General features: G+C 38.7%; 1 protein-coding gene across 1 annotated transcript in view; it reads right to left on the bottom strand.

Annotated features, from left to right (window-relative positions):
- Positions 1-1,190: 1,190 nt before the first annotated feature.
- Positions 1,191-20,985, bottom strand: part of vstm2a (V-set and transmembrane domain containing 2A) — a 71,180-nt gene continuing 51,385 nt past the window's right edge. Inside the window, exons 3-5 of the mRNA XM_046371647.1 lie at positions 19,648-19,698; positions 16,693-17,029; positions 1,191-4,695 (exon numbers count right to left, since the gene is read on the bottom strand). Of these exons, the coding sequence (XP_046227603.1) occupies positions 4,619-4,695; positions 16,693-17,029; positions 19,648-19,698 (465 nt within the window). The 3' untranslated portion in view covers positions 1,191-4,618. The remainder of the gene's footprint in view (positions 4,696-16,692; positions 17,030-19,647; positions 19,699-20,985) is intronic.

Genomic DNA, 20,985 nt, shown 5'->3' with positions numbered 1-20,985 from the left:
AATTTTGTGTTGTTGTTCATCTATCTCTCCTGCCCTTGCTCTCTTTTGCTACTTTGCCTGCTTTGCATTCTGAATTCACTGATTAAGTAAACCTGATTAACTGAGCCGCTGCTGCCAAATTCACTCCTCATTTGAAAAAGGGAATTTTTTTTCTCTCTCTTCATTTTCCATTCCTCTACCTTGTCTTTCAGACAGATGAATGGATGATGAGTTTCGACAAACCCATTTCTACCAACAGAGAGATAGTGTCCTGTTTCAAAGGTTTGTACTGATGAAGGCTGACTGCTAAAACCAAGAGACCTGCTGTAAGACCAATTTGCAATATGACCTGTAAAATGCTACTTGCTGCAAACCTCACTAAAATCATTTGTGAGAGGTCTGGATTCCTTTGGAAACTAAGTCAAAATCAGACATAAAGCAGTTACGCACTGCAGTTGATTGTTTTTTGTTTGGTTTTTTTTTAATTTTCTGCTCAACTGTAGCTCATACATTTTTCACAGTGTTTACATATAAATATCCATAAATAAATAAATAACTTCACATAAAGTCCTGCTTTTCAGAAAAAGGGGCAGACATGCACATTCTATCTGTAATTCCTGAAACAGTCTGTTTCAAAAACACCTTTGCCCCTTATCTTGTCCTAAGGTTTTTACCAAGATGTTTCATGTTTCAAACTGTGTTCAATTCTTTGTACATGGGTGACGTGAGTTTTCTTGTTGCTGACTGTTATACTTTATGTATTAGGAACATTTTAGTACCATCCCCATATACATCAATATATATACATATTTATATACAATTTTTACTATGCCAGCATTCAAATTTCTGATCAGTCAGTATTGCATTCAAGTCTAAGGAAGCCAGTTCAGTTGAATCTACTGTATGCGGCTACACACCTGTCTTTTCAGTTTTTTGCACACTAATTACCCGTACATTAAGTCATTATGGTGATATCTAGTCTTTATGAGCTTGTATAAGTTATATATTGCCTATTCAGTCCCACTGCACTTTAACTCAGCACCTATACTGTAAACCAGAGCCTGTTTTTAAATTTTTATAACTCTTGCACACTGATCAACTGCATATAATTCTAATATCATTGCATTTAAGTTATAAATTGCATCATAGTCTATGGAGGTCCATACAGTCTCATTGAGGAGACGTGCTTTAAAGCTCTATTTTTTTTCCTATAGTTTCTACACAGCAGCCAATACATTAGGTCAGATTTTGTATGATTATAAAGTCATCCATATCAATCAGCAGCTGAATACACAACAATCACACACACTTTCTTCAGGGAAATGCTTCTCTTGTTTTACATTACTGTCGTCTGGTTTTCCAATTATCCATCTCTTGGTAGCTGGTATAATTAATTAATTTTGAGTAACATTTAGCAGTACTGTCAAATGAAAAGTAATGTAGCTCTAAAAAAAACCCAAAAAAACGAAACTCTTTTCCAAGTTAGAAATTGGGCCAGTTTTTAGCATTGTCAGCACTCTCTCCAGTTCGCTCGCAACAAAGCTCAATATGTTACAAACCAAACAGATGGAATCCCTCAGTGTTTGAATTTCATCTGTGAAAATGGTTTATTTAAATATTATTCTGGTATCGTCATTATAATACAAACTGCTGCAATGTTCCAGTACAGAAGCCTCACACAATACCAAAGAAAAGAGAACTAGAATCCATCAGAATTTTCGACAGCTCAACAAACAGACAGGACCGCATTGAAATGAAATACATTAGAAGAAACAAATACATCTAGAGAGGATGAATAGCGTGGCATATAAAACAGAACAGAAAAATGGTTGTGTGATGTTTCTGAAATAACATCCCTGAAGGAACTGCTGCTCAAGCCGTCATTGTGAACCTTTCTTTTCGGTGACAGAGACCTTGTTGCTTGTAAACAATTCAGCCTCCGTCATATCCAATGTTTTTTTTAAACAATCTCCATTTTTTATCACTCCAATCACAGTATCCAATCAGTCCTTACTCCAGTCTATCCTTCTTTGTTATACAATATGTTGCAAGGACCCAAAGTCAAGTGAATCCTATAGATTAGGATGAAAGTTTCATAAAAGAGATGTTTCTAATATATATAGATATATTTTTTTTTGTCAAATACATTTACCCATTTCATTTTGAAGAGATGAAAACCCACTTTGGACTGGTTAACACTTGATATGAGTACATGACACCATTGTTACAAGTACAGAACATCACTGGCCTCTGCCTTTTTAAATGGATTAAAAAAAAAATGTTAACATGCTGAGTATTTCATTTACAAGTTGTACAGGTCTGTAACTTTTTACATGAGGGTTAGACAAACTGTCCACTCAAACTGTGCACACTCTCTCCAAAGTGCTGCAGCACATTTTCAATAGAATCAACATCCAAATCCCTTTCTCAGTACTTTACAATAAGCTGTATCTTTACTGCAAACTAAACAATCTGAATCATATTACATAACTTGTCTCATTTCAAAACACAGCAAATCAATTCTCAGTCACAGCAGAGTGGCATATATATGATGGTGATACTACATTAACTGTCCAAATGCAACCTGAAGCTATTTGGAACTTTAGGGACTGGACAGCGTTGCTCTCTATCGCCCACACATCTTGTACCCTGGCCGGCAGCTGCTGCTCAGTAAATGCCTCTTCTCTGGTTCGATTCCACAGTATGACACACCCTGTCAGCCTTTGAACCTTGGCGCTGAATCAACATGTTTCCCTCCGTAGTTCTTTGGGAATGCAGTATAACTATACAAGGGGAATTTTTGCTTTGTCTGCAAAGCGGAATAAAAGCTTGAAGGGAGATGAGCATTTAGCCTTTTGAAAAAACACGACACAGTAATGACTGGTAATTACATCTGTATGTCATGTATGAATGTTAGATTATACCATACAGCACATGAGGAACTACATAATCATGCTTCATGTTACCTTAGGATGGTGTGAATTTAGGGCATCAACTGAGCAAAATAGTACGTACTTGTGGCTTAATGTCTACCAAAATAAAATATTGATCTCATTGCAGGGCAACTGCTGCACTCTGGCAGCATGATACTCAAGGTGAATAACATTCAGTACAATTCTTCAGACATAAATCATCTACTCTATTATTCATAAATATTTCAATTTAAATTGTAACATCTGCATTTCTGATGGGTGGCACACAGTTTTCTTTTAAGCTCAAAAGTTAACAACAACAATAACAGAATCCCATTTATTTTAGAGGGTACACTGTATCACGGTAATGATCTGAAAGTGTTGCACTATGACACCAAAAACACCTCTGTCTGTGTTTGTGTCAGATTGTCAAAGCGTTTTGCTTATAAATGCTCTGCGCAGATAAAAATCTCTGTGATAAATCTGAAAATAATGCTAAAATAGATATTACTGTGAGATATAAGAGAGGAGATTTCAACAAAATTATCCTATTTCTCAAAAACATGGGTCAGTTACAATGTTGATGACAAGCAAGCCTGCTCTCCGCGTTGCACTGCATCTCATCACGATCTGGACACTCAAACATCTCAACATCTGCAAATGTCTGAATGTGTGTGTCTGTGTGCTGGCGTCAACATAACACACACTAGCAATATGCTTCATCAAAGTGGGTGAATACTTATTCACCTTTTCTGCAATAATGACACAAAGCAGGGAGAGGCACAGCAATTGAAGCATGCCATTTTAAAACAGTGCAAGTCAATTAAAGTTAATCATCCAGTGGTCACATATCAGGATTTTGAATGACTCATAAATTGTGACATCCTTTTTATTCCTACTGAGGATGCAATACAAATTTAATTGACAAGGGACAATTTTTTTTTTCACATCAAAGCTAGCACATTAAAATAAAGCTAACTGTAACACTGAACTCGTGTTGACTTACATAGCTCGAATTACGTATGTTCCCCTCTTTTAAGCCTTCAGACTAATAAGCATGCACACCGATATACGTGTCACTAACAAGATGTAAAATTACGCACATTAGATAATTTAGATGGCCAATGCATCTGAAGGAAAATGAGAAATTTGAACCTGCCGCTTAATGTTAACAGTCTAAATTAACATGTACTTGAATTTCTTTTGCTTCTTTGAGAGGACCAGAGTGCCTATTCACAACAAAGTTCCATGGACAATATGGTGAGTGTCAGCTATGTATACAGCACATACATTAATTCTAGGTGTTTCAAAGAAAACAGATATATATCTAGAATCATATATATTACACAAATGTAGATTCTCATTTTTTCTTGTTCACTTTTGAGCAATGAACACATGAAGAGGAACAGCAAAAACATAAGAAAGTCATTCTTCCATGAGAGTTTTCCAACAAGATACAGAGTCCGTTTTCACCCCGGAGCATTGCACCTCAGGTGGTGTTTGACGTCTGTGCAAAAGGTAATCCAAATGATTTAAAGGTGACTGGTGTTTAAAGTGGCTAATAACAATGTGCTGGGTACAAGAGCAGTAGTTGATGGGAAATGAGGGGCAACTGTGCAGTCCGCGTGGTGAGTAGGGGGAAAAAAAATGAAACAGGCAATTTTATTGTTCACTTTGAGAGCAAACAGAGAGCGAGATCAGGGTGCAAACCATGTCAGTTCTTCAAATTATATCAAGGCATCCCTCACCAAACCACATGCCAGAAGGAGGACAGCCAGTCCATAGCTGGATGATATTCTTGTACCTGAGAAGAGACAAAATGAATGATTAAAAAATACATACAATAAACATTACGTATTCTGATACAACCACCTTACAGATTTCTCTAGCTCGATGAACAGGTGGACCAATGCAATCCAGTACAATTCTGTAAGAAAGCAAGTTTTTAAAATTTAAATTATCTACCTATAGATAATAATAATAATAATAATATATATTTCTGTGTGTGTGTGTGTGTGTTATATTTAATAATTACATAAATGTTAAACCTTATTTAATCTTGCAGTCAGGATGAGCTCATTTTTCAAGAGAAACCCGAATAATTCATGCTTATTCATGCATGAAGCCAGAGGAGAAGCAAAAGAAATAAAACATGTATTTGTAAAAACAAATACAAAACTCATTAAAATCAGTGAGTATGACTTACGTATATAAGTATATAATATGTATGAATGTGAGAAATTCTTCTCTGGATGTTTTATCCATTACAATTTTACCCCCAAAAAGATAACTATTTTAACTTTCTTTGAACCACCAACCAACCCTTCATAACCACAGTCATTCCCTAACCTTAACCCAGTGTTAATTATTGTAACTATAATAACAAAGGTTCCCTAACTTTAATAATCTAACTAGAATGCAGATCTCTCCTTAATCCTAAATTGATTTTTTGACTTAACCTAACAAAGCCCTTACTCTTGAGATCATACAATGCATATATTTTCCAACAGGCATTTGTAACTTTTTCTTAAGGAACAGACAAATGATGTCATCAGATCTGTTTATGTGTAATTCAAGAGTGGATGGACAAAGAAAGTATAAAATATATTACTGGAGGACTTGTTTTAACCTTCACGCCCTTACCTACTTTCTCTCTCGACATGAAATGCAAACTACTTTGAGAAGTCTTACAAAATGTGTCTATAGCGTTTGTTTCATGATGTGTTTCTTTTTGTTTCCACCCAAATGTATGGATCCATGTACAAACATAGCATTTCTTGACAAACTATGGCAAACACTGAGACCATCAAACATTCATTGCTCACATTGATCCATGTTGTGAGGTTAACTTATTTATTTATTTGTTTGCTGTTGGGAAAAAAAAACAACAAAAAAAAAACAACCAGAATATTCAAGTTTCTTGTTTGTAACAAAAATTGTGTGAAGAGCTTGAATCTCGATTAAGACATATACATCATGCTGAACATGCTGAGGCAACTCAGCGTAAAACCTGAACAGAATTCATAAAACCTGTCCAGGTCTGAAACTGGCCCTTTGAAAAGAAGCTTACATTCTCACATGAATTCCACTTTCTTTAACAAACAACCACAGAAAACTACAAGTGTGACCCCCTTAAAGCAAACAGTCTTTGAGCTGTTATGAAAAAGATTTACATGGGCAGCTACTGTCGCCTTGGCTCTGACAAACTGCTGTCACCACTGCAAACAGCTCTGACTGTTTACTGAGCATCTGACATGACTAACAACTGTAAAGTAGAACACAGCCTCTTCAGCCTACTACTGAATTCTATTGGGTCTTGGTGACATCGAACCTCAACTGACAGGAGCCAAGTTAAAGAAGACAACTATACAACAACTATATATTCAGCAGAATTCTGCGGCCAAAAAAGGATGTAAGAAAGAAAGACAGAGGTTGAAAGGAGGGAGAAATGAGCAATAAGAGATGTAAGAAGTTGTAATCCTGTGAAACAAGGCAGGATTTGGGAAATACAAAATGAAATATTCACAAAATCATACTGACATTGACTAGAATCCCGTGTCAGTCCAGCTGACGGTTTTAAGAAGGAAATCGTCCAGGGGGACGCTTTGTTCCTTGCAGCCCAGTTCTGGATTGCCTGGGCTGCTGGGGATTGAGGAATGGAGGGAGGAAGGGAAGTGTTTGGCGGTGGGGGGAGGAGACAGGGATCGAGGGCTTTGACCCTTTATTCCTCCCCACCACATCTCATTTGGCTTGAGGTGATCTAGAGAACAGCGGTGCCACAGAGGAGCAGCAATCACTCTGGGCCAAAACACCCTTCACACAGAGAATAATTAATCAGCCTCCAGCTAGGAGTCGGAGCTAGACACAGACGCAGAGAGACATCCAAATGTACACGGAAAAAACATGCACTAATTCGCTAATATTAAGCTTTTTACAATAATCTACTGAGAGACAGTGAAATTACTGAAAACAAACCAACTGAAAACCACTTAATTGTCCAAGATCCCTGAGCACATGCCGAGTAAACCATTCTGAACATCTTCCACCATTTTGAAGATGTCCATGTAATGAGGTTGGAACTGGAGATTACATTCAGTGTCTGTGTTTTAAAAAAAAAATAATAAAAATCATATGTTCGAGTATGGGCTTATATTGGTCGTTATCACTGTCATTATTACTGCTCATACCATACATGTAAAGGTTCAGTTCACAAACCTGCAGTGTCTAAATTTTAACAGCCAATAATAATGAAGAGCTGGCAAGTCTTCCATAATTTTTAAAGGTTTCAATATCTGATGACAAGGTAAAAATAAAACCAGTGCAGCATAAGTTAAGCTTTATCCTGCACTGCAAGACTGATGATGCCACATTCCCTCTGTATAAGGTTAAAAAGAAATTCTGTTATTTGAAAACCTGGGCTCTACATATACATATTTAGCTGTGTAGATGATTCATACTTCCCAAAAGTCTTGCAATTGGTCCGGCAGATCACCTCGGCTGGCAGTTGTGACGTGGCTGCAATGGGTGCACATTAATCCTTTGGGGTAAATCTGACTGTCCATTAAAATTGCCTTTTTTGACACTCACAGGCTTAGACTGTTACTCCAAGTATCTGACAAGATAACAAAAAGGGTCCCTACAGATCTCTTCACATATACAGCCTTTTTGTTAAAAGGTAATTTTCATCTCTCATAAGATTTCACGGCGCGTCTTCTCTCTGAAGACTTCTCAAGTCTAACTCTGGTTAAACAAAAAGGATTTTACTCTTCAACAATACAATCTCTGTCGGAATCCTTTCTGTAATGTTATCATACACTTAGATTAACATTTTTAGTGGATGTAAATTTAACTGTCAGAGTTGCGTCAAGGATTACGTCGCAGCCGTCATGTCTCAGCTGACAGCGTAGGTGATCCCGACTAATTTCAGAACTTTTAGCAAAACCATTGGTTTGGTAGATCATCTTACAATGTAAAATTAGGGCCCATGTTTAAAAATACTGGAATTTCTCTTTAAACGTTCAATGTTTCACCCCTGCCCTTCCTGCGGGCTGCAGCCAGGTACTCTTAATGACCTCTGCCCGACATGCAATCCAACATGATATGTCACTGCATTTTTTTTTTTTTTTTGGTGTCAGGTTTGACACCTTTCAGATGTTCTTTTAACATTCACTGAAGCAAATCTAAGTAGTGCTACACTCCCTCTAGAATGTTGTGATCAAGCCACACTTCCACCGACCAGTGGGGAGATTGTTATTCATACATTATTGATTTGCTGTTGTAGTGGTTTCTATCGTTTTGGAGGGCAATTTTTCAGTTTGGCTGTCTGAGAGAACACAAACAGCAAAGGAAGGTGCATGTAGATATGATTTTATCAGGTAAAGAATATCTGGAGGATGTGTAGCTGTAGCTGTGCAGTTCAGTCATTTCCACACCATCCCCAATAACATGGTGTTTTTGTCTTCTAATGTTCTTAGACAAAAATGTTCTTAGACTCACACAGTATGTCATGTGTGTTAGAATTTTATTTGGGTCTAATTCCATATTTTGGCTATTATTTCTATTCCTATTTTAGGATTTTTTTTTTTTTTAACTAAGGAGGTGACAACCCTTCAAGGCAGATGTTAAAAGGCTAGCTTTCAGTACTTTGGTCAGATGTTTTATTCAACACCAGGGACAATGACGAATAAGTCCAGACTTTATCCCTCTTTTCCTGATAGGAGGCTGGTATGTTATTTTCTATAAGGTATAACAGAATTTCACAAGAGAATTCACAAGCAAAGATTTGAGAAAAGTAATTAAAAATAATGGAGAAATTTTTCTTGCGGCTTCTAATCTTATGACCCTTTGAGGGTCAGTAATAATGTTGATAATAATAATTAATGATGTGAATGAATGAGTAATAATTCCTCATTGCACAGGACAGTTGTACATGCACAACTGTGTCAAGTATTTTAGGTCAAGGTGGAAGCAGGAATTCTGGCTGTAAGCTGTTATTGATGGTTCATTTTGATGTCAGCTCATTTTAACTTCCAAATAAATCAGTGGTCAGTACTCATTATTACTGATAAGAATGAACTACGGCAGTGGTTTTAAAAGTCTGACACTGTGGGCCAACCTACAGACAAAATCAAGAGTGCATCACCCAACACAACCCAAACTTTGCCAACCACTAACCTTCCAAATATTACATTGTTTTTCTGTCATATTAACAGGTTTTTCACACATGACAAATATCTGTATATGAATGGATTGAGAGCACCAGTGTCCTATGACCACATGTAATGAAAGCATGGGTCTTGCACTGAATGTGCCCATGAGTACCTTTAAGATCTCTGTTGCTCTGCGGGTGGTGCAGAACTGCCACACCAGAGCCCATAACAAAATTAGCTATTAGCAGTTCCTGTTTGCAGTATACATGCAAATGTACAGACAGCTCTTAATGGATTACTTTGATACTGTGAAAAGTCCTGGATTTATAGGGAGAGTCATTTATTTTTAATTTACATGCACATTTATGGACATTTATTTGTGGTGGACATAGGAGACAATGATATCACTGCAAGTCATACAGAATCACATAAAACACATACAAATTATGTGCATCGTGTCTCTATAACTCAGTATAACTCAGAGAAGGAGCACAACTGGCGATGCCATTTCTGCCAAATTGCCACTAAATGTTTTAAAGAACCTTAATTGCCTCCTTCAGCTATGTGTCATAGCCACTGCTGCTCCAAATGCTGAATTTGCGTGACACCTCACAGTTTTAAAACCTCTGCTCCATACAAATAAATAAGGTTCAATGTGGAAAAATTAAGAGTTGACCTTTAATCAAACTACATGTGTCATTTGACACTTTTCCATCAGTGCCAGCCACACTGAAACACAATTTGATTCTATGATACTAAAATTACTACTTACTAATACTTAAATTTTTTAGTGTGTGAGCTGTTTTTCACTTCGAAACTATCCTTGCCAGCAGGCAATCTAAAGGTAAAAGTACCTTTTGTGCTTCTGTGCTGTTTTTAGAAAACAGCAAAGGAAGAACATTTGTGAATTATTGCTGTTTTTGTACACCACCATGCATTTTAATTGCTGAGCAAAGAAAAAAAGTACAAAAGCACTCCAGCAATACAGCTTAGCACACATGGATGTGTGCGTGCGTGCGTGCACACACAGTCAGATTTCCGTCTCTTTTGGGGACATAACAATAAACATTACCGACCTAATGCTAACCCTTACCTTAACCTAACCCTAATCTCAACGTAACCTTAAAGCAACTCTTCATCAGCATCCTCACAGTGTGACTGCGCAACACACACACATAAATGCATTTTACATGGGCAACATTTGCATTAATTTATTTATTCATCACTGTGCCTAAAAGCATGTTACATGTTTATTCAGCTGAAGAAGTTCGAAGAATAGGTGAAAACGTTTATATGGCAGATATAATTTTGAGATGTCTGACTATATATACATATATAGTCCTCCACATTCTGTGGGAATGATTTATCTGTCGGTATAATGAGTAAGAGTATCTGTCTGAGCCAGTAGAGATGTTTTCAGGCTTCCTCAGTGCATGCTGAGATAGAATAGACCCACAATGAATACTCTTCATTTTGTCCTACTTAACCTCACACAACACTGCGTTTTGCCAAAATGTTTTTGGCTTGGCGGAATGGTGATGTGGAATATCAGTTCCTGGCCAGCGAGGCAGTCAGGTTCAGTGAGGCAGGGAGGTGAATCACCACAGCACCTCCGCTGGGAGCTCAGACTGGCTTAGTGCCAGTTCCGTCTATTCCTGCTGATCCCTGGCTGGCTGACTGTCTCTTTGACTCGCTTGCTTACTTGCCTGGTGGCTCTGTTATAAAACTCGTCTGATTTGCTTGTTGACTGAAACAGTCTTCACCTGACAGTCTGGCTGCCCAAGCCATGGCTGGATTGTTGGCTGACTGACTGGTTAAATACAACTGGATGTCATTACCTTGTAGCTTGACTGTTCGTCTATGGGTGAGGGTAAATGGGAAAACAGTCTGATGTGTCATACACAAGCTCCAAAATGAGCATCCACATATTTGAAAGCATCACCCTAGCAGTATCGTGTGTTTTAAGTCGACATTAGTGCTACCATTTTCGAAACCGTATAACCATTACTGACCTGAGGAACATGCAGCTGATCAGGGATTAATGTTAGAGCCCACCATTTGTCACTGTTTACATCATCCAACAACAATGTCAGCTTTTGTACCTGTTGCCACAGGAAATTACAGTGGTGGAATGTAACTAAATACATTTATTCAAGTACTGTCCACGTTCAAGGTACCACTTTGTCTGAAGATTTCTTTTTGAAGACACCCTAAATTTGGATTCTACTACATTATTATAAATTACATGCTCATCATTCATGATGCTTTGTTATATACAGGGTGGAGAGTGGGAGGGTGGGTGCTCACTTTGTTGCGATTAGCCAGTGAGCCCAGTCGACCTAAACAGCTCTCAGTGTTAACAGTTCACAGTTAGGCTGTTAGAGCAGCTACAAAACCTGCATGAGCCAGGCTGCTCATGCGGATCCTGAATGACAGAGACACAGAGTGGGCTGGTAAAGAGACAGACAGGGCCAGGGTTTTTGACATCCACTGGCCCCTGCCCACCAGGGTTTGTCCCAGTACGCCAGATGGCCAGTAAACCACTGGTTGTATAGCAAACTACCAAAGACAAGTAGAGCTGAAGTAATAATGTATATCGATTAACAGAAAATTAAGGCAACTATTTGGTATAATAAGTATTTTTTAAGTTATTATAAATTGCTTTTTGGTGGAAAAAATGAACATTTGTTCATGTCCGTGCTCCCTGCTTCATGACTGATTTTGATGGTTAGGTTTAAAAGCAGACACTGTAAAGATGTGTGGGTAATTGAGATTGGCATTTCATTTCTAACTATAGTGTTGCGTGTAGCTTGTAGCAAGACAAATGCAATGAGTGCAATAACCTCACAATGGTAATAAAAGTAAATTAATTTAGTATTTGTCTGCATTTTTATTTATTTATTTATTTATTTTTTACCAAAACACAGGTATTATCCCAGCAACCTTTGACTTCACTTCATACTGTGTATGTATGATAAAAGAGGCCCAAGAACTCCACTTATGGTAACTGAGAGCAATGCAGAAACAAATTAATACATTTTGTACACAAATCATAAAAATAAATAAAGACCCCAGACACCTTTGGAGCTCCTTAGCATTTTGACTACTTCAAAATGATTCTGCTACTTCTACTTGATTCCTGCTGGCTAGAAACTCATGCAATCCAAAATTGACAAACAGGTTGAGTGTTTATTTGTAAAAGACATTAGCATTAGCCCTCAATATCTGCTCCACCCTGGTGTATGCAATCAAATTTCAAGCTTTATACACAAAATATCACTTACCACGAATTAAAATCTGAAATCAGACAGAAATTACCTTTTGAAGGCAAATTTGTAGTTTATTATGTTAATTTGAACACATATTTTATGATGTAGATTGTTTGAACTACTTTTTGACTCCATATTAGCACTGTTCTGTGTTGTTTCTTTGTAACAGGCGCTGTAATCCCTGTGTCTGTTGGACACAAACTGCCACTGATGCATTTGACATGAATACATCCGGCCACAGCTCAGAAGCGGGCTTTCTCCCCACTGAGCACTTGCAGACGTTAGCCAGATTCACATGGACCCAAAAGACAAAAGTGTGAGTGAGGAAGGACGCACTGAAGCATCCACATGAACCTGAAATGACACACTGACATTGCATGCGAATGCTTGAGCAATACAAATGCAACAATGAACGGCACTCTTACTGTTCCCAACCACCTACTGGAGCGATGAGTCATTGGTGTTCTATCCTTAGACATATGCAGTCAAGGCAGTTTAAAAAAATATGGTGGCTCTAAAAAAAAAAAAAAAAACAAGGTCAGTGATTTTTTTGTTTGGGTGAATGCTTATGCAATCAAGCTGAGTCCATATTTGTTTTTCTTTCATGCGGGAATCAGACTGGCCTCAGAGGTTGGGGGACAAGTCTGGCTTAGGGGACATTTTTATTTCCGATTTTTATTTTTCTTTGCATTCAGCTCTGGTCACCTCTGAGCTTTGAGAAAACAACACTGCCAAGAACGATGGAGGCCGAGCTGTGATCTAACAACAGCTGACACACTGGTAGGGAGTAGCTGTGAACAAACCACTCTGCTGCCGCTGCGCTCCACCAGCCACAGTCACATTCCCCCCATCTGGAAAGTGCCTCATTGTTTACAGATGCAGCAATGCGGAAAAGGAAAATATCTGCACTCTCCCAGGTTTAATTTCATCTCAGCCCATTTACCTATTGTTGCTCATCTGCCTCCAACCTGAGAGCGGCAGTAATAGAACTCCGTCGCCCTCAGCCGTAACACCTCTCTGCTGCTCAGAGAAGGTGGGTAAGGCTGCCGGAGCAGCCACGGAGAGGCATTTATCAGTGTCAGACACACTGCACAGAGGACTCACTACAACACAGTTGTCAGCATAATTTGGCTGCCTCATAATCTCCGACTCTGCAGCCCTGGGGATTATTAAACTTTTTACCTCTATTCAGTGGCAAGTAATATCTTTCTGTGTTTGCTTCAGGGTGCTGAGGGCTATCTGAGCCCAGAGCAGGGCCGACTTTCTGTTTGAACTGTCTGACCAGGTGGATGATTGGCATTCATAGATGAGAAGGAGCGGAACAATTATTATGTGGTTTGATAGTCAGAGAACTGAAAATAATATGAAGGGTTAATGAGAGAAAACTCATGAGGGGAATAATTAGGTTCCTACTTAGAGATCTATACTGTTGTTACTTGTTGTAGAACGTCCTCACCAGAAAAATGACAGCAGCGATCATCTGTTCATGACCAACTTCTTCTGGTCATAAAAATAATAGATTTGAAATAAATGCAAAAGTAGTGTGATATTGTTATACTGAAAAACCTCTTAGGGAGGTGGTCAGGATGGCTGTATGGCCATACAGTCTAGGACCACTCTTTGCACTCTGCTCTCAAGCTCTACTGTTCGTTATTTTATTATAAAATGTAAATGACTAATTGTATGGTTGCTCTGTGATTGCCCTCATTCAAAGAAACACAGCTAACCTCAACAGTCATGAAAAGGTTATACCATCCGTCAGTTTGGTCTGCACATTTTCCATTCCTTGCAAAGGTTGATGATGTTTGCACTCACCAAGACAACTCAGTAGATATTACACTGCACACATCTTGCACACTGCACACAGGATTTCAGCTTTTCTGAGCTTGATGAAGGACAAAAGCAACATTGATATTCTCTGCAATCTGCTGAGTGTAATTACAGACTGGGTATCAGAATCCCATGATGGAGACATGCAGTAATCCTCGTGAAATGCATTTGTTCAAGTTCAATAAAAATCACAACTTAAGTATTGTATGGGTAGCAATTTTATGTGATTATAGTCTGTCAAACTATTATAATGCTGTTACTTTTTTGTGTAGAAAAATTAGACAATATTGGAGAAAATCTATGTATGTGTTGCTTTCAACCCTTTATTTTCAGGGCCCCTTGGTCATATTGATACACAACATAAAGGCACAAATAAAGCTAATTCTAGCAGCAGCAAAATGTTAAGAAAATGGGGATAATAACTAGTGAGCAATGACATTTGAACTAAATGACTGTGAAAAATAACATAAAAAGATGCTACTGATTTGCTCTAGCTTGCTCAGGCATGGAGTCCCAAAGCTGAGGAGCCTGCAGCAAGAAGGCCCTCAGTAATAAGGTGAGTTTTAAGATGCACCAGAGGAGGCCTGCCTGAGGATCTCAAGAGCTGCTCACTGGGGATGAAAATTTCTAAAATGTAGCTGGGAGCCTGGCCATGTAGTGCCTTAAACACCGACAGTAAAGTCTGAAAGTCAATGTTAAAACTCGCTGGCAGCCAGTGAAGAGATGCATGAAAGGGTGGAGTGTGTTCTCATCTCCTAGAATTAGTTAAGAGCTGAGCAGAAATATTTTAGATATAATGGAGGCAGGCAATTGACTTGTAGCTGATTACTGATTAAAACCACAGGCTTCTTCAATATCCGAGATAAAAAAAACTACATTTTGGCTATTATCCTGAACTGACGGAAACAATCTGCGTAACCCACTTGGTTATCAATGATTATTATTACTATTGATGTAGGCAGTTGTCTAAACAGTTGAAAGCAAAAGGAACAATCAGAACTTAATCGTTGGGTCTCAAATTACAAATCATTGATGTGGTAACACAGTGACATTCCACTCTCAAGGCTCGCTGCATGATTCTCCAGCTGAATTTTGCAAATATGCATGCTTATTGTCACTGCAGTTATGTAATTGCAGAGATGCATGGACCTTTAGCTTGTCTGTCAAGACATTAAACATTGTGGTTTGTGTTCTGGGGGTACTTGATACTGATTGGCAGTTTGGTCTCTGGTACCTCTGATCCTATCACAAAGGGATCAACATACATGCTATGCAATGACAACATCTGAATATTATTAATATTTACAATCTATGTATCATATATACAGATCTGCGTATAACAAATAAGGTCAGAATATACAGCAAGGTCTTTCTTTTTCTGTATTTTGTAGGTATATAATCCCTGATATATATTATTTTAATTATTATTATATATAGATTCATAAAACCATGTGGATAATTTCCTAGAAGTATGATGAAGTCTATACCCAAAGCAAACTCTCTGGCAGTCAGCAGAAAGTATGCTCGAAAGCCCTTGCAAATTCGATGAATTGTGGATTTAGACAGCTCTTGGCACTTCCGGACTTCCCTGGAATGCACCCGTTATATCCTTGAGTCTGCAAATACGGATGACATCACACCCCAGACATTTAGTTACAGCCAAAGAAACATCACATGCTGCTTTTTCCTTTGTTCTTCAGCAGCAACCCTGCTTTGTGCCACAGCAGATATGTTCACAGTACACACTACAGTTTTGGAGAGCAATGCCAGGACATGAGCATGACTTGGGAAAGTATGAGCCAGACGCTTGCTACTGTGATTTTATGCCTCACAGCTGCACTCAATAGTTAATCAGATTCACCTTTGACATTTACCGTAATGTGCAACCGTTCAGATGACAGCTTACTGTGGTGTTACCTGACGGCCATGCATGACAGAAAAAGCCTATGTTTTCTACAGTTCGCTGCCATGTTAAAAGACATATGACGTTCTTTGCAGGAAGTCTTTATCATGGCAGAATGTAAACAGGAAGATGGAGCTAGCAGGTCTTGTGAAAAGGCAGATAGTAAAAAAATGCTGCATTCTCTGTACCTGGTCCAAGTTTAGACAAAAAATTTGCGCTACACTGCCTCTCAGGAAAGCTGATAGGTTAGTTAATCAATAACAAAGAGCCAGCCAGATTACTTGGCCAGCTTCTCCAGATTCTGCTTGTTTCTGGCTTGTACTCTTGTCCTGCAACACCTATATTAAGTCTTGACAATGTAGTAAGACCAGATACTCTACTATACTATACTGTACTATACTACCATACTATAGATAACTTATATGAAGCGGTTTGCCTAGAAACCTTTTTTTTCTGGGGGAGGGAGTGTTGGTTGTTCTGAATTGCAACCAAACAACATTTTGCAATCAGAGTAGGCAACACACAAACACATCAAACACACGAGGAAGGTTGCAGTCCAGACTTTATGCTGGCAGTAAAAACTCTGGCTACATGATTTGTTATTGTGTTCCACAGTGCCCTCATTATGTGACCCTTCCCCAGGGCCTTACCTGAGCCGGGGTTGTGTTTAGCTGTATTGGAGGATGTGTGAGAGGTGGAGGTGGAGGCCACCCTCTGGTCTGAACTCATGTTATCCTGGCCCAGAGGTGAGCTGGACTTTCTCGGCTTCTTGTCTGTCAGGTGCAGAGGGGAGCTTTTCTTGGGTGGCGGCAGTGGTCGTCGTGGCCTGGCTGTAGCATTGACCTTCAACCAGGCTTGGGCTTTGTACTCCACAATCTCTCCATAGTTAGCTCGTGTCACCCGGCACTCATACAGTCCTTCGTCACTCTTGCTGACTCTGGAGATCTGCAGCTTGTGTGAGATGTCATTGCCCTGGACTTTCACTGTCTGTTAGAATAATTAGAAGAGGCCACAGTGTCATAACATTGGATGGTACGATGGAATACAGTAAGGTTTCATGACACATCGTGCCAATTTATTTTCCACCATGCTGCATAACTGTTACACTGTGAAATCTGAATGCTTACGTATTCAGATTTACAAAAGTGGCAATGATTGCAGGTGTAAAATATATTACTAGGAGCACCGATATCATGGCTAAACATGTCAGAATTAAAATAAGGATCTATGAGCACATATAAGCATATACAAGAACCTTTTGGACTACATTTCTATATCAGGGGCATTAGAGCCAATATGCTTTGCTTACTAACTTGAACACAAATATATACTTGAGATGGTCTGAAACAAAATTTTCTGTCAGAGCAGATACATATTTATTTTGAAACTTCTATATATATCATTATAAAATCAAGTTTCCAGAATGTCATCTGCAAAAGTGGTTATTGATAAAATACCAAAATGGTAATATACATATTTGGCTGACATTATGATGCCTAATCACAGAAATGCAGCAATACAGTGTTAATAAATCAGTCCCGATTTACAATATTGCTTACAGTGGCTCAATACATCCAGGCGTATTTACCAAGGTGGTAAATACACAAAAAGGTACATTCGAAGAGAAAATGTCTTCACTTATGGTATGATTCATTTTCATATAAAATGCTTTGTTCGCCTGTGTGTTCAGTTTGGATTTGAGTGGTTATGTTTGCTCTATCCTTTGTCTAACAGTGGAGCTTGGCATTATTGCTTTTAATAACTTGTTACACTATGAGAGATAATGTTTGATCTGTATGTGGGGAGAATCAACATGTCTATTTGGTCCATTCTTGATTAAAAGTTCTGTTTTCACTGTCTACCTTTCTATTTTTAACACCATGGCAAATTATATATGTCTGACTCACTTACTTCTCCGACTATTGCCTCTCATGTCTCTCACCTGTGTGTGTGTGTGTGTGTGTGTGTGTGTGTGTCTACCTCACAAATAATTTGAGTGGCAGTGCTTATTGGAAAGCACAGATTTGATTGGACAAGTAACATCACGTGAAATGATTTACAAAATTGGCCTGTGAGTTTCCTCAATTCCATAAAGGTTAGAAATGCTGCCCTGGTTAAAATAGAAATGCTTGTAAAATTTAATAATTCTCAATAATTTATCGGTTATAGCTTCGGGTCTGGACCCAGAACACAATCTGGATATGAGTGGTTTTGAAGAGGGATGGAGAGGGATGGCATGTTAACAAAGAACGGGGCACTCCTCATCCTCGCCCATCAAGCCCTCAAACTGCCTCCTGGATATGGTAAAGACAAATTTCACGCATTTCTATCTTTTTACTGTATATGTATATATGCATATATATATGAACACATAACACATAAAAGCATGTTTAATTTTGGCATTTTTGGAGATAGGTTAATTTATATACTTTTGGTCAAAACACCTGACTGAAGAGTCCCTGAAAACCTAATTTGGCGTCATACCATTAAGTATTCTTGACATAATAGGCAATTATCAAAGTGAAATTTATTTTTAAAATGTTTCACAGTCAAAAACTATTATGCATTTAACCACTAACTTTTATAAAACATTTTTTTTGGTGTAAAAAATGTACAATATTGCCTGGAATTAGACTAAATGATGAAAAATAAAAACCCGCACGGGTGAAGATATGTTGTTATCAAACACATTTGAAGGAAACTTAGTTCTTGTTCTTCTCAGAGGTCGCTGGAAGTAAAAAAAAAACAACTTTACATTTCAACTTTGCCTGTCTGTACTTTTCAGTTTCCAATTTTATGTTAGGACAATGCTGTGGTTCAGGTCTGATTTAGTTTAGGCATTAAAAACCCACTTGGTTATGTTTAGGAAAGACCATGTTCTAGCTTACAAAACCTGGTTTTTCACGACAAACATAGCTGCAAAATATCCCAACAGTCACTAAAATGACTTGGTTTGGTCAGCTGGAACAACGGACACTGAGCTTGAACAGTGGCAGCCATCAGTCAGAGTGAACAAAAGGCATCCAAATTTGTATGGTTCTGCTGTGTTCTGAAGAAAAATTATGTTTTCAAACAACCTGTAGTAATAACAACAGTGTACCAAGTGAATTACTACAGGAAATCCAGGAATGCAGCTTCATTGCTTAAAAATGGAAAAAAGAAACACATTTCAAGATCTATGCTATTACTTTAGCGAGAACAATGTTATCTTAACTCACAGGAAATATTAACTCCATTTGTGAGAAACCACAATTTATCTTTACAAAACGTGGCATTTACTGTACACGTCTGTCTGAGGACCCTAGTGAGGTCATTCAGAGGTGGGCTCTATGGCGCACTTGGCACAAAAAGCACATGCAGAGTGGCAGGGAAAAAAGGGGCGGAACAGCTCCCGGGGCATGAGCGCAGGAAGGGAACCACTCTGACAGTAATAATACACTGCCACTGATTTCACTGATTAGCTCCTTTCTCTGCCTGAAGGTGTATTATTCGGGGAAATCAGCTGCTGTTGTGTTTGCTCGGAATGAACCGCTGCCAGCTTGGGTTGTGACGTTTGAGAAGCGCTGGGCTACAACCAGGAATACACGGCGTGTTCTTCAACTTACACTTATTTTTGTCCCCTCGTCATCAGGATCAGGCTCTGGTATCATCTCCATCTGGGAACACACAAAGCGACAGAAAGAGAGAGAAAGCATCAGCAACGCGACAGAAAACCGCTGTGTAGCTCTCAAAGAATCACTCTGCAGACATGTTCAAAGATCTATTTTATGCAAGTCAGGTCTCTAAAAGCAACTATAAAATTACTACAACAACTTCAAAAAAAGCATCAGCTGTCCACTGATGGTTATAAATCTTTCATTCCGACATCAACACGCAGTTTACAGACTGAGTGACTGCATTGCTACTGTTCTGCCTTTAAAAATAAATGCACAAAGATGTCACTTTTGCGACTGTTTTTGATTTATTTTTAGATTCTTTGAGTGGTTCTGCAGAGAAATTAAACGTTGCAGCGAATCAAGTGGAAAGAACTGGTTCAGACCAGGATACTGTGTGACAAACAGGCTTCCTGGGACAAATTTTGCCTCGAAACCTCCATCAGCCTCTGCAGTAAAAGTAATATTACCCATGAAAACTTATGACAATAATAACAGTCAGAATGTCTGGAATTGCTTTTCAGTAAAAAATAAAATAAAATAAATGAAAACATAAGAAAGACTAAGCAGCAGCATAGCTGTGGGGCTCAAGAAATGCTCTGTTTGAGCCCTTGGTGACATAATTCTAGCATGGTGGTAAGCACTAAGCCTACAGCCTTACACGTGGACTGGGCATTGATTTTAGAGGCTATAATTTATTTATCCCACGTTGGATGCCAAATGGATGTGTGCCCGGAAAAAAAAGTCTGCTGACTACAAAGCTGAAGAGGAGCACTAGTGGTGCAGCAAAAAAGGAAGTTTCTCCAGAGGACATGGAAGCTATTGGCTCCTCGGCAGACACCACCAAAAAAAAACAAAAAAAAAACGAAAAAAAAAAAAACGAAGGGCATGAGAGGGATAAGATGACTACTTATGAGCATTTGTAGCAGAGAGCCTTCATTCAAGTGCTTAATTACCTCGGAGGAGCCGGGCACTTTTCTCTGGAGGATGTTTGGCAGACAGGTGATTAATGAGCAGAATTAGGAGCCATAGCTTTCTCTGTCTGCATGTATGCATGACTCTTACATCTTGACTTCACAGATGGACCTGGCACCCTCTATTGTATCAAGGAGACGTCTTTAATGGCGAGGCAGGATTAATTGTCCTCAGTCCTGGCATTGTCCTGGACTGTTTCAAGTCATCAATTTCAGCCTTCTCTTTTACAAACTTCAGAGTAGTTATATGGGCTGGGTGTGTAGTCTATATATGTCACCTGAGGAGGATAAAGTTCCAGTGGAGGACAGATGCTCC

Source organism: Scatophagus argus, chromosome 18 (genome assembly GCF_020382885.2).
Source record: "Scatophagus argus isolate fScaArg1 chromosome 18, fScaArg1.pri, whole genome shotgun sequence".
Classification (NCBI taxonomy): Eukaryota; Metazoa; Chordata; class Actinopteri; family Scatophagidae; genus Scatophagus; species Scatophagus argus.
Note: the sequence above shows the minus strand (reverse complement) of the source record. Positions and strands in the feature narration are given on the sequence as shown.